Source organism: Crassostrea angulata, chromosome 5 (assembly GCF_025612915.1).
Source record: "Crassostrea angulata isolate pt1a10 chromosome 5, ASM2561291v2, whole genome shotgun sequence".
Classification (NCBI taxonomy): Eukaryota; Metazoa; Mollusca; class Bivalvia; order Ostreida; family Ostreidae; genus Magallana; species Magallana angulata.
This window is the reverse complement of record NC_069115.1, coordinates 5319822-5334799: the sequence shown is the minus strand read 5'-3', so window position 1 is coordinate 5334799 and position 14978 is coordinate 5319822. Positions and strand designations below refer to the sequence as shown.

Below are 14978 nucleotides of genomic sequence, written 5' to 3'. Positions count from 1 at the left end.
TTATAAATAATTACATGAAATTGCAAAACCATCAATCCTGGTGTTTCTCATGTCCCCTTTCTAGTTTTGAATCGTAGCTGCTAACTGCAATTATTTAACTGACTACATTAAAAAGTGTTCACGTGTTTGTGTTTTCGTCAAGTTCAGGTGACGTGTCGTCAGTGTGTGTGTGTGCAACACAGGTGTTCGTGCGATAAATGCACGCACTTGTTCTAGGCTTACAAAAATGCAGTCTGTAAAAAACCAAATTCCCTGTCGATTCCCGTTCTGCATTTTATTGTTTCACAAACTTACTTATTCGTGCTCTCCTCGTCAAATCTGTGTGGTGTTCTCGTGTACGTCAACAAAGTCGTCCATCTTGGAATTTATCTGTTGATCACGTGACTTTCGATCCCGATCATAATTCGTACCCATCTGAACCCCTTTTCACCACCCGAACTTTAACTAATATTGGGGGCGGTAGGCATGAGGAGGAGCTGGCCTCTACCATTTTTTTTTTTACATTTTTTTTAAATTTACATATAAGAAAAGTATATGAACATGGAGCCCCCCCCCACCCCCTCCCTATACACTCACTGTAAAGATTTGAATTGAAAGAAATTTGCGCCCCCCCCCCCTCCTCAATGGATTAGGATTTTCATGATTATGCATTGTTGTGGTTGCTTGTAAAAGAAATTTGGATGCCCCCCCCCCTTTTAAAAACGATGCTACTTGCCTCAGTGTTCTAAAACCAGACCGTGCGACCATGAAAGTGTTTGGGGGACAAACTTTAATTTACATTTCGGGGGTAAAAATTTGCATTAGGAGGGGGTAGGTCTACCTTTCACCCCACGAATTACGGACATGCAGTGTATCTCTAAAAAGCATTTTCTGTTGAAATGCCGAAAAGTACTACACATGTACATGTACAAAGGTATACCTTCATGAGGTTTATAGTATTTTTCTAATACATGTAATAAAAGTTCGACATTTAAGCATGTCAAGGAGGGCAAATATAATTCATCGGGACCAAGACCTGCCAAATATTTCATGTTTTTTTTATCATATATCTTGACAATTTGCGAGAGAAAATCAGCAATCATGCATGTCATTTAAATTAAGTTATCTCTCTTGGAGCAGGGACGTATAGCTAAGGTATACGTCCCTGCTTGGAGGATTGTTAGCGTGTACGCGTGTATATAATCTCAGATTGAAACAAAAGTAGAGAGGGTGTACACGGCGCCCCAAAGATCGATGTTTGTTTAATCAAAAATTTATCTTTGATGCCTTTTCAAGTGAAATTTTCAGACTTTACAATCGTAGCATTATACGTGTACGAGCTGTCTCGGCAAGGTTGATTTTCCGCTTGTCTGAAAGATACAAGATTTTCCGTTTGTGTTCACTGTTCCGACTCCTGATTCTAGTGATTAATTATATAATAATTTGATACAACTCGATTAATTATTTTCAACTCGAAAAGATTGTCCCTCCGTTCAGTTCAGTTCAGTTTATTTTCACTCAACACCATATAATGGTACAAGAGGTACATAAGAAGAACAAACATATTTACATATATACAATATAGTTGTAAAGTTCAAGAGAGTAAGTGGGGTGAACGAACAATATGATTAATTTTTGAAATAAAGAAACACAGTTTTCTTAATGTGATATAATCGACTGAAGACATGATTTCATAAAACTTTTTAGTGTTAGGAGAAGAACAGTAATATGTATCTAAAAACTGACTTCGTAATTTACTTAATGCCTTGCATTCTAATATAACATGAAATTCATCACCAATTTTGTTACAATTACACAAATTCGTTAACGTTTACTTCTTTCAACAATACTCCACCTTCCTATTTCAACCGGAAGATGATGATTTGTAGTTCTAAACTAAACTAATATTTTTCTTAATTTACTGGGTAACAAGAGTAAGTAGCGTTCACATTCAAAATTTGTTTTATAAATTCTATATATAACACCCTTAGTCGATTCCTGAATATAGTTATGCCATTTTTGTAAAAATTGATCTCTTAACCTTTGGTTAATAGTTGTCTTAATCCAACTGGAGTTATAATGGTACGATTCATGATCACACCATAAATTTGAAAGCCCACATTTATCTAGAACATTTTTTAAAGAGCATAGCCATGGATTTAATATTTGTCCCTTATCAAAAAGAATACGTACATACATATACATGATTTTGCTTAACTTGTTTTCACTGCTATTGATTATGTTGGCCCAGAATGAAATCATTCTAGTAAAAATGGTTATATACAGAGGAAATCGTCCAGTTTCACCATATACCATGTAACTAGGTGTACAACTTTTCAGATTAAGTATATGTTTCAAATATTTTAAATGGACACGTTCAATAATCTCAATATTTTCATAACCCCAAACTTCGCATGCATACAATAAAACTGGTACAACAATTTTATCAAATAAATCTCCTAAACCATTTTGAACATCAAACAAATCATCAAATGAATGATTATTATAGAATTGTATGTACCTGTTTAATTATATTTACACCCACTAAGCATGCTTCCCTCTATTTCTTACGGAAATTGATTGTTATTCCCAGCTCTATAGAAACTGACAGGACTGAAATCTACAGGATCAAGTTCTAACCAGTTTATCGATCGGCCGAAACCTTCAGCAACCTATGAAAAATCACGGAATGCAAGAACTTTCTTTTAACATACATACTGATGTACATTAACAATAATTTAGTTAATTTGACTTACTATTCATAAACCTGTTTAAAGAAAGACGTTAATATAGGCGATATAATGCTTTCTTTGATGATTCATTCGGGTTAAAAAGATAGTGATCATTGCAGAAAACAATTCTTCATAACGCGGGTTATACATATAATTATTATCTTCGCATGCATGTCGCTATCTTCATATCCCGCATATAAATATTAATTACCAAAGAAAGCACTATACATTCTGTGTAGGATATGGTATTTTCTATTTATCAGCATGTCTCATATGACCACTAATTATCTGCTCAAGGCGCAACCACCAACTACACTTAACTAAAAATCCTGGCCCACCTATATAGTTCGGGGATCCACATCGCCATATCCCAGTGTGCAGAATAAGAACCCCACCCCCCACTCCCGACCATGAATATGAAAAAAAATCTAAAGCGATGAACACCATCAATATAATATTTATTAAACATATGATAAATAATAGATTTACACAATGTATCCTAGCTTCTGCAAACACCATGGTATGATTATATATATGTGTGTAAGCCATATATAAAATAATCAACACTCAAGTATACATAATATTATTGTAAATCTTTTAGTACAAAAAAACCCACTATAGATCAATCGACAAATCTAGGAAACAGCGATGAATCGTTTTAATATCTATTTTTAACAAAAAAAGTATCGAAATATCTTTGTCAAGTATCTTGAAATGACATATACATTTAGGATATAAGGATGATAAAATGTCCCCTCTTTGCGCTGTTCAAAAAGCATTACACCTACATGTACGTGGAAAAAATTAATACATGCATGCATTTCGGAATTAGTTTTTATAATTTAAAGAACACATTTGTATGTTAATTGAAGATCCTATACGTCATCGTTGCTATCTAGTTTTCTTTGTAATTTTCTTCTTGGATACTTGACCACTTTTTATAATGTCTGCTGCTTTTTCCGCCAACATTATAGATGGCGCTATAAGGTCGGGTGAGACTAATGTCGGCATCACCGAGGAGTCGACCACTCTAAGTCTCTCCACACCCTTCACACTGAAATTGGATAGAAATGGATGCATTAATGCAAGCTTATTACATACAACGATAAAATAAAATAAATGAGAGAGAAAGAGAGAGAAGGAGAAGGAGAGAGAGACGAACGATATCACTGACGCATGTTTTGTGTCATTTTGTTCATGAACACATGGTTACCGAAGTTTGAGATCCACCACACTTGAATTGTCTTTCATTGATCCCATCTTACACCCGCCAATCAGATTACTTCCCGGCACAGCTAGATGGCGCACCAAGCACTCTAGATAACTGTCCGAATTCAGTTTGTGATTCGAACACTTGCTAAAAGGTAAGAATGGTGGTCTCGCTTGGACGCGAGCAAATGCTCTAGTCTTCATTAGTTTAAAGTAATATTTTACACCTGCAGGAAAAACAATAAAATATTTGTTAATATACAGTCATGTAATTCAACCAAAAGCAAAATTCTACGAAATTATTAAATAACGCTAAATACCTTGAATTACATTTGTGACGTCATCGGCGTGTTCGAGGTACCTCGGATCTACATCCGGGGGATCGAAAGGATTGGTGCTGCGTATTCGCAAAGTTCCGCTACTCTTGATGTTCAGGGGCTGAACAAGGAAGGTAACTCCCTCAGTGGAGTTTGGTCTCCCGTTTCTGACAGGAAGTAGCTCTTTTTTAGTCTTAAATACATCAAACATTAGTCACCGTGTGGACAAGATTTTTTAATAATTAAGTGTTTTCTATTATTCTTATTTTGACGTTGACTTGCTTTATGGGATTGAGGGGATTAAAAGAACTCGCCTCCAGCGGAAATTTAAGAAATCACTTTAATTAAGTAAAGTTACCAAATAATTAGAAAAATATAATCCTTAACAAAAGTAACCTTTACCCTTGATTCCACGCGGCCTTTTTACTAACCATGTCCTTTCAATTTACAAATAGCAAATACAGGTGCGTTTTAAAGATAGAATCTTCAATTGTTTCTGTTTCTAATAAATGATGATAGTTTGAGCATAGGTATTCATATATATGTAATTGCCCAAAAAAATTGAAATATCTCAATATATATATTGATAACTAGTTTATACCTACATTTCCGTCATACCCATAATCCATTGCTGACCAGAGTTCCGGTATAGTTGCTAGGAAACTAATCATCGTGTCCGCTTCACTGCTTTTGTTCAGTTTTGTTTCAACCAATGAATGGCCTACGATGGCTCCATTGGATGATAAAGGACCTATTTAGTTAAATAAAGCATTATTTCAAATTGAGTAGTTGCGTATTTTCAGATATTGCATCTCTTAACATTAGTATGATGACTTCTTTAAAAATAAATCTTACCTCCCCCCAATAAGTTGTATCTAAGTTTAGCCAGGACGCTGGTTGACCTTGGGTAGGTCAAGGTCAGAGTCTCGTTGATGGAGCCTCTTATTGGTAATATCATGTGATCTTGGATGAAGCTGCCAACTGGGAGATCAGCATGTACCTGAATCTGTGTGAATAATATGAAAACCAGGAAAAACAAATTTAGAAGTTTAGAATATGATAATCAAAGGATGAATGAACATTTAACAAATCACATTATTTTGCAGATTCAATTGCCACTATTTGAATGCACTTGTTAAAAATCTAATAAACGTTAAAATAAATGTCCATAATTAATGGCAATTGCAAGGGTATTTCAAATTGTATTTTTTCAATCTAGAACAAAAAACAAATGCTTTTATTCATCGTCATAACACAGCATATTTTACAGAGTGTGTCCACCTTGTGATCCTGTAGGTGGTTCCTGGGCCCCACCCCTGACAGCATCAGTATGTGGGGGGAGTGGATGGGCCCCGCTGACAGAATGACCTCCTTACTGGCCCCCACCACCTCCCGCCGTCCATTCTGGAGATACTCCACCCCCACGGCCTTACCGCTAGAAATCAACACCTAAAATAGGGAACGTCATATAAGAAATAAAGTAAAACTTTTAAAACAAGCACGCTAAATTGCCTCTAGAAATCAAAATCTAATAAAAAGAACGTTATTAGAAATTGAAAAAATATATTTTTCTACGCAAGCGAAGATTATAAATAAGTTATATAAGTCATCAGGTTTATTTACCTTAAAAATATAGAGTATAAATCAATCTTGTAAAAGATTTCTAAAAGGCAGTGTAAATGAAAAGAAAGAAATTTTCATTCTATGTAGATTTTTAAACCGGTGAACGATACACACTTTTGTAACATGACTGTAGGGGGCGATGTGCAGGTTTTTCCGGTCCAGAACCGGAAGTAGGTACGCACTGGAGGTGCTAACCCTCCGTGATCGATCAGACATTATAGGGTTAGAGCAGAAACCTGAAGAAAAAGAGATACTAGATAATTCAAATGTGTAAGGTTACCTATAACAATTTTTCTTTTAAAACCAATTTGAAGAGCGATTTGACAGCAATAGTTCTGTAATAGTGGTATTTTTAAAATCTTTGGAGACTCAATAGGCAGTGATTAAGGAACAACATTTAAACAAAAATGCTGTATAAAAGGGTTGCACAACAATAATCGACAACTTCATGGCTTCGTAATGTATAAAGCCAAATGTACAATAATTTCACATTTTATATGATTTATATGATCCCTGTATAATTTTACAAGGTTATTTTTTCTAAATACTAGTATACGACAAATCTAGACGAACTACGTCATCACTTGCCTACGTAGTCTTTGCCGTTACAGTCAGTGGACTTCAGCCCCAGGGTCGCTGAGGCTTTCTGGTAGATGTCGTGAAGTAGAGGGTGTGTCTGAGATCCGTCGCTGACCATTACAGGGCCTTTTGTGGAATGATATGCTGGTCAATGAAGACACAAAATTATAAAATATTGATTCTCTGAGATATTTCATTCTTGTCCAACTAGACGTGTATACACTAGACATCAGACCGATAGAACCAGAAAACAGTTTAAAATTAACGTAAAGTAGTTGTGTCAATCATTCCTAATAAGACTTATTCATTTATTTAAAAAAAAAATAGATCCTGGGGACCGGCATAATAATTGCTTCACTAAGTAAAGATAAAAAAAAAATTAGGCATTGCAACTTACCTGAAGTTTGGAATTCTTCTATTCGAAAGTTTTCTAGTTTGTGGAAGTACGGGACGACGTCCCTGAATCCCCACCCTGCGGCACCCAGCCTCTCCCACAGGTTGTAGTTCTTGCTGCTCCCGCGGAGGTACACCATACTGCTGACGGTACTCCGCCCACCCAACACTCGCCCTGTGTTCAAGCGACCCCTCTTTCAAAACAGGGAAACAGAAATTGTAAATGATCACTTACAGTAATGTAAAATTATGTGTTAAAAACAGGAATTTACGCAATTTGATTGTCAGAATACATTTGTGAAATTCTTAAGTTTAAGGTCAGACGACACGTTCCTCAATTTTAGATAACTTTTTCCAGGAATTTGTTAATGGTTTACTACTACTTTGACAAGCTTTCTTGCAAAAAATTAGGATACCTTACCAGGCATTTCTGCAAAATACTAGACTTTGCAATCTCCTATATATTCTTCTTGAAAATACACTTGAATTGCTGATAACACTGTGCCGGATAATTATGCCAGTGCCAAGGTGGCATTTTTGCACCCGCTTAAGATGCAGTTTCGGAAAAATCCATGTAATCCAAATGATAGACCATTGTCTAGAGAGTATATAACCACTTTTGTTTTTAGTGTGTTTCACCTGACAGGTGAGATATTTACCTTTAAAAATTAATATCCCATCGGAAAATGATAATTCCCATAGGAGAATTGACTCTCCTACATGAAATATTGACAATCCTATAGGATTTTTTAAAAGTCCTGTAGGAATTATATTCCCTATAGGAGAATGGTAATTCCTGTAGGAATTTGATTCAGACAGTTTTCCTATCGGAATTGAAATTCCTATAGGAAGTTCTTTTATTCCGATAGGAAATTTCAAATTACCTATAGGAATATTGATTTTCCTATGGGAAAAATTATTTTCCTATAGGAATTTATTTTTGAAAGGTAAATATCTTACCTGACAGGTGAGATACACTGATAACAAAGGTGGTTGTTAACTCTTTAAGCAATGGTCTATCATGTGGCATATTTGAATTTTTCGATATATGCAGCTTAAGCGGATGCAAAAATGCCACCTTGGCACTGGCATAATTATCCGGCACAGTGTTTGATATAAAAACAAAAAAATATAGAGCACAGCGGCCGGGCGTTGAACTCACAACTTCTATAACCTACGCTCCTGACAGTGAGCGGCCACGGCTCCAACCACTCGGCCATCTAGGCATACATCCATAGACAAGTAAATTCTAATCATTTAAAAAAAATAATACAAAAACAATAGTTTTATTGGAACTCTTCATTACGAGGAGATACAAAAAAATGCTCGAGGAACGTGTCGCATGACCTTAATAAGGCTTTTGATTCGCATACGCGTGTGATCGGTTCAATTAACATTATTCAGTGCTTCCAAAACGTTTCATTAACCTATAGCAAATTTAAACAAATTTGATTTTTTTTTCTTAATTACCTATAAATTAGATCAAAGTATTTTGATTGGGTGACAGAGTTTAGTATTTATGTGAATGAATCACTAATCGAATATTCATTTAGAAACCTTTCCATCCAAAGATTTAAAGGCGTGCTCCTGCGGGGTCGTCGTAAATTTCCACGTATGTTCCAACTTCCGTTCCAGTGAGGATAGGAGTGGGATCTGGATATCTGGATCAGAGTCCAGACCTCCCGCCTCCAGTAGTAGGACGGTCACATCCGGGGACTCAGACAGACGATTGGCCAATACCGAGCCCGATGTACCGCCTCCAACTGAAAGAGACACACCCCTAGTTGCACATGATTTGAGAATGAACATAACACTTATCATTTCGTTAAGGATACCAGGAATTTAAAAAAAATGGTGATCTTTCACGGTCAGCGAATTCTACTTTTTATGATAGTACGTCACAAAATTCAATTTTAAATGAGTTGCATGCTATCAGATTTAAAAAAAATTATCCTTTACCATTGCGAAATTATTAATCTAATCTTTGTTTTTGTCACTAGATGATACCAGTTAGTGGGATTTAATCCTGTATGCAGAATTTACGGTTTTATATCGTAAAACACATTATATATTCAATAGACTACTACTATAGTTCATTAATTTTACTTAAAATTAATCGTTATTTATTACAAATCAAGATGCTAACGGAGATGTACTTCAAACAAATCCATTGTCATGTATGCGACAGGCTCCAGTACCGTAGTAACATTACCTTACCTATAACGAAATCATAGGTGGTGTTGATTTTGTCGGGCAGTGCCGCCAGAGACTTGGAGCCGTTGATGTACAAAAACGTGAGCAGTGCAGAAAATAGTCCCAGGCCTAACCACCAAACAAGGGAGCGTCTGGAATTAATCCATACATATATATACATATACCGGTATGTGCATGTTGACATACATAGACGTGATTACAACAAAAATTAGTCCCAGACCAAGCTACCAAACAGGAGAGCGTCTGTAATACATATATTATATACCTATTTACTGGCTATGAGGACGATAGCAAGTTTATTGTCCCTCAAGACAGCTGCTATTTCACGAGGCGAAGCTCGCCAACAAATAAAATGTTCAGTAAAATACATATTAATTTACTAACAATTCGGACAATAGAAAGTTTATGATCACTACCTTCATAGTCCGCATGAATCCTCAAAGATAGTTTTTATTGTTTACATATTCATTTTTCTTGTAATAAATTATTGAATTTATCATTAATTATTATATATGAATTGTATTTAGTAAATAAGTATAATATGGTAAAGACCTGTTGAATTTCTATACACAATAGTATTAAATCCAAATATGCCATAATGTTTGCTTGAATTATTTATCGGAATTATTTTAAGTGCCTTCTTGTTTGCTGATTCAAGAGTGTACAGATATACACCTTATACAAGTAATGCCATTATTAAATCTATAGCGTATATTTCTACAATGCTCATCCTTCGCGTACATGTATATACAAAATTGTGTAGTCAGTGTCATTCGAAACCCTAGTAGTTCAGTAAATTGACGTTCGGAATTAGCAAAACCTTAGTACGCCAGTTTTTAATGATAATTTCTACAACTTGGGTGTAATCCAGTGTGTACTGTCAGTACTTTGATTCATGGTAGTCGCATTTACTAATAAATGATGGTGTTTTTAACATAACTGATGATACTGTGATATGATGATGTTTTTAGAAAGATGTGAGTCTGTTTACCTTCAATGCACAAAACGAACAAGTATAGCATATAACGTACACCAAATCTATCTAAAGTCTGACATCTTCATCTAACGTTTAATACAACTATAACATAAAAAACATACGTCAATGGTTTAATTTAATGATGATGTGTGTTATTTATCTCAACATCTTCATAAAGTGCTTGATATTTTTAATATTCATTTTTATATAATTCATTTTTACTTTCATAGAAAGCATCAACCAATTTTTGCTGACAACGCAGAATTGATACCTGATACCGTTATACATTAATCATAACGTTGTCAGAGATTTGAATCTTAAACGTTGTATATCTGCGTTTGATATCTGAGAACAACTCAGTTTTATTACCTCAATTACTGACAAAACATTTTGAAGCACTACGTTAAAAATAGATAGGAATTTAATCTAATCATTACACACCCTTCTTACGAAGCATTGACTCTTAATCATTTGTATCTAATCATGCTCGACGGTGAGATATACTCCTGTACGTGCATGCACGTGCCTTTCTCGTTAGCGCCGTTACGCTACATGGGCGTAATATTGGCGTGGTGGGAAAAAGGTCGTGTAAGTCGTAACCCTGCGCTTCTTAACACTATTCTTGTAAATCAAACAGCAAAAGGCGGATGCTTATCTAATGATCTATACTAGATGCAGATTTCGATATAAATGTATATAACAAACGGTTTCTAAAATAAGCTGTTGAAAGTATTCAATGGACAGAAGACGATTATAGAAATGATAGATAGATAGATAGATAGATAGATAGATAGATAGATAGATAGATAGATAGATAGATAGATAGATAGATAGATAGATAGATAGATAGATAGAAATCATGATTAAATATTAAAGAAATGAAATATCCTAGATAATCTAACATTATCTTGTTTTTTTTTGGTTTTGGGAGGGGGTTATGGGTGGGGTTTTTCTTTTTATTTTCATGTTATTTTAAATAAATAATAAGAAAATGCATGTGCACTATACGAATAACATTACGAAGTGTTTCATTGGGTTTTATACACTAATTGAAAAAAACGCTGTGAAGATATTAACAATCTTATAGTAGTTAGCTACAACAAAGGCTTCTGGTGAGCAGATAGGCAGGGGTTTGATCAAACAATTACCTGCTACGTTTACAGAAGTTAAAGATATCATAAACAAAAATATCATAGGCAGAGCTGGAAATACTAGCATCGGGAAGAGGGTTATATAACGATAAAAGGCCCTCCGCGTGTGGTGAATATGTCTATAACACAAACCAACATGCACCGCTCAACAGAGTGTGTTATAAATGATTATTTGATCAGAGAGAGAGAGAGAGAGAGAGAGAGAGAGAGAGACTTGGTGCACGGAGTTGGAGAGGAGACACACGATCGCCTTCAGAAAAATAAGTGCATTGGGAGGAAATAGAAAAAGAAAAAAGGGCTCTTTTTTCTATCAATACAGTAACAGACGCTTGTTATTGGTGCATATAATGTGCATATAATACATCCCAAAAGTACTCGACACTTGGATGGACGTGACCAAAGGTGGACAATTGATCGGTGTAAAGTTGCACGCGGTAGTGGGTTGGGGGTGCGAGGGGGTAAATTAAACCACTATACCGGGTGAAGAGCCGTCTGATCCCAATGTGTCTCCTCTCGTGCACTCGCCATCGCCAGCTTGTGTCGTCCCACTCTATGATAAGTACGTACGAGCGGTCACTCATCGCAAAACGGGGGTCAGCGAAACCAGGGACTGGGGGGTCAGTGAAGCCGAAAGTTTATACCCCCATTAACAGTTAAAAACCGCCGTGCATTTTTCACAGAAAAGTCATACCTATCACAAAAGAAATAAACGAAAAAAATAAATACTTTGCATGGAATCATGAAACCAGATTTTTTAATATTATGTATAACATCTAAAAGTACAATGTTTATGGGACTGCATTCCGCCAACACAATCATGTAACATCATAACAACATACAATGCAGGCATGCACATTAACAATCTGTCCTTGAGATTACTTCAAAGGAGATAGACTCATCACTTAGGTGGTTGGGAGTGGTGGATGTCAATCCAAATTTACGTAGATACATGTATATGTAAAGGTTTAACTGATAAACAAACAAGTTGAACAGAAGTTTCACGGTTTACTTTTTTCTGGCTGTATGCGTCTCCTCAAAATGAATAATATCCAAAAAAACTATGATTAACAACTTACAGATGCTTCTAAATAGAATGAATTTTCAGCTAACATCGATATCGTTTGCATAAGAAATTGCGAGCGTAAACAGATTGTGGAAAACTGGATAGTGTCTGATTTTGAATATATACTTATAATATTTTTTTTCACAAATAAAGCAGTATATTAGGCATATACCTCATCCAAATAAATAAAAAAAAATTTGAAACATTACTTTTTTAAGGAAGTAAAATCCTAATTTTGAAACTGAGTGGCTTTCTGAGTCTGTATTCAGAAAGGGTCAGATACAGTGCGATAAACAACTGATACTAATATTCAACAAAACTTAACTCACTAATTACATTAATCTAAAGACATAAAAACCATACCTTTAATAAGTTTTAAGTATAGATGGCCTGTTAGTATCATCGCAAAATAAATGTGTGGACAGTTAAGAACATAAGAACATGTCGGAGATGTCAAACTGCCAGTGTTACGAATACACTTTCATTCGCCAAAAACGGCACATAGGCGTCGGAACAGGGGGGGGGGGGGGCTCATACAGCCCCTCACATTTTTTTTTGCAAAGTAAGACATAACTTTTTTTTACTTGTCAATATTCAAAGTTTTCGATAGTCTACTACCCCCCCCCCCCCCCCCTCACTTTCAATTTGCTTTCGACGCCACTCCGTCACATGACGTTAGTATTTGTAACTGTATCAACAGCTGTGTAAGAATGACATACCTGTATACTATTATTACAACTCTTACTTAGAGGTGGGGGATACATTTACTTCATGAACAGAAGATCGCGGGGGGGGGGGGGGGGGGGGGGGTGTGTGTAAATGTTCACCTAAGGTACATCTCTGGCTATCAACACTATCGCCTCGTCAACAACAAAAGTATGTAAACAATTTTCGTTTCCGCAAATAGCCTTCGTAAAACAAGCTCCTAGAGTTGATGAATAATATTCTGATTCCCGTGTAGAGGGATGCTTTATCGTTTGGGATCTAAGCTTCGTGCGTCATCATATACATCGAAGTAAACCATGCTGAGTTCTCATTGCTAACGTACATACAGTCTAATCTTTATTTCTTTTAATTACTTGTGGAAAATTTGAAACATCTTACGCGTTCTTTTTTTCTCTCATTGTAAAAAGAGATTAGGAAACCTGTATTCAACAAACGCTTGGCAATCAGCCGGATGGTTTTGTTTACATTTCACTTTCCTTTTTTCTGCTTCTCTGAATCTTTTTCCTCATCTTAATTAAGATTTAAAGAGTCTTCACAATAATGGTTTTGTCATTTCAGTTGTTGCCACAATCGCAAACAAATGTTTGTGCTGTGATCAAAGACCTATATGTTAACTATTTTCTAAATATACTCAATAAAATTATTTAAGTAAGAATTAATCTGAGAAGTAAGTGTAAACATAACATATATTTTTTTTAATCTATCAGTTATGCTGTATGTAAAATCAATTTATTCTGATAACATGTATGTGTATTAAAATATTCAGGAAGGAAAATCCGACTGAAAAGGAAATCTCTTAAAAAAAAACGGGAAAATTCCACAATTAATTTTGAAATCATAATATATAAATGCAAACAAATTCCATTAATACAGTGCAACTTAAATTAAACTCACCCCACTTCTCCAGTTTTCATTTCCAATGAAATGTAATCACATTTCACATACTTTCATTTTTACGAAAAAATAATCCTACACATCGTAGAACGTGTTGGTCAGCAATGAGAGGAGGATCTGACCGCCGGCTCACCCACAGGCTGTTATCGCTCAAAGACAGCCTAATGTTTAGGGGGTGGTGGTAATCTATGAAGCTCTCCCAGGAAATCTAATCAAACACCAGGTAGGAAACCCACTCACGCGCGCCTGGTCATCAATAACTGCATTTACAGGTAATGTTTCCTGCATTGACTCCTGGCAGCTCCTATGTATGTGTTCGGTGATGATCTGCCTTAAACTTCACCCATCATACAGCATAGACAGCTGTAAGCGTATGTTACAACGTATACAAACACTGAAATGTATTCACAGTATTCTTGGATACAAATAGAAGAAACAGTTTCAATACGCGCTGCATAAATCAAGTTAAATACTTGTAAGTCTTTAGATATACACGAACTTAAACAAAACCTCAAATACAATTTTCCAGCACCAAGTAAAAAACTACAGAAGACTTTATACGATACGATCATTTTTTTTTTAATTAATAAACACTGATAGATATCAATCTCCTTTAGACTTGTATACAAGGATAGACAACTCTTGAATGATCTATACAAGAAAAGAAATGTCACTCCTCTCACACCACATCTTAATTTTTCTATGAAAAATACGAAATTAATAAACACGGAAACATTAGAAAAACAGGAGATGTAGTTTTAGATAGACGCTTGACGAAATGTAGTGTTTAAGGATAATTCTGGCGAGATGTAGTGGTGGATAGTAAATTCTGATAAGATGAAGTGGTGGATAGTCAATTCCGACGAGATGTAGTGGTGGGTAGTCAATTCTGACGAGATGTAGTGGTGGATAGTCAATTCTGACGATATGTAGTGGTGGATAGTAAATTCTGAAGAGATGTAGTGGTTGATTGTAAATTCTGACAAGATGAAGTGGTGGACAGTAAATTCTGACGAGATGTAGTGGTGGATAGTCAATTCTGATGAGATGTAGTGGTGGACAGTAAATTCTGACGAGATGTAGTGGTGGATAGTAAGTTCTGACGAGATGTAGTGGTGGATA

The 14978-nt window shown here is 35.6% G+C and overlaps 1 protein-coding gene across 2 annotated transcripts; it reads right to left on the bottom strand.

The window, feature by feature from the left end:
* Positions 1–3156: 3156 nt before the first annotated feature.
* Positions 3157–14224, bottom strand: LOC128183046 (L-sorbose 1-dehydrogenase-like). Of its 2 annotated transcripts, XM_052851866.1 has the most exons (13): positions 13857–14224; positions 11651–11864; positions 9050–9177; positions 8390–8595; positions 6837–7026; positions 6449–6583; positions 5975–6096; positions 5519–5686; positions 5093–5243; positions 4843–4988; positions 4241–4430; positions 3925–4147; positions 3157–3765 (listed from the first exon to the last, which is right to left on the bottom strand). In XM_052851866.1, the coding sequence occupies exons 2-13, from the start codon at positions 11752–11754 to the stop codon at positions 3603–3605; spliced, it is 1926 nt and encodes a 641-aa protein (XP_052707826.1). In that variant the 5' UTR covers positions 11755–11864; positions 13857–14224; the 3' UTR covers positions 3157–3602. The 2 variants fall into 2 exon arrangements, with proteins under 2 accessions (XP_052707826.1, XP_052707827.1); XM_052851867.1 differs by lacking the exon at positions 11651–11864 and having other exon boundaries at positions 13857–14221.
* Between the last annotated feature and the right edge of the window lie 754 nt (positions 14225–14978).

Bases quoted from the DNA above. Each gene is read 5' to 3' on its own strand.
- LOC128183046 (XM_052851866.1), bottom strand. From the start codon at position 11,754: ATGAGTGACCGCTCGTACGTACTTATCATAGAGTGGGACGACACAAGC. The intron at 9,178-11,650 runs GTATAGTGGTTT...GATTAATTCCAG, and splicing joins ATCAGACGGCTCTTCACCCG to ACGCTCCCTTGTTTGGTGGT. The intron at 7,027-8,389 runs GTTTCTAAATGA...CTGTTTTGAAAG, and splicing joins TTAAATCTTTGGATGGAAAG to AGGGGTCGCTTGAACACAGG.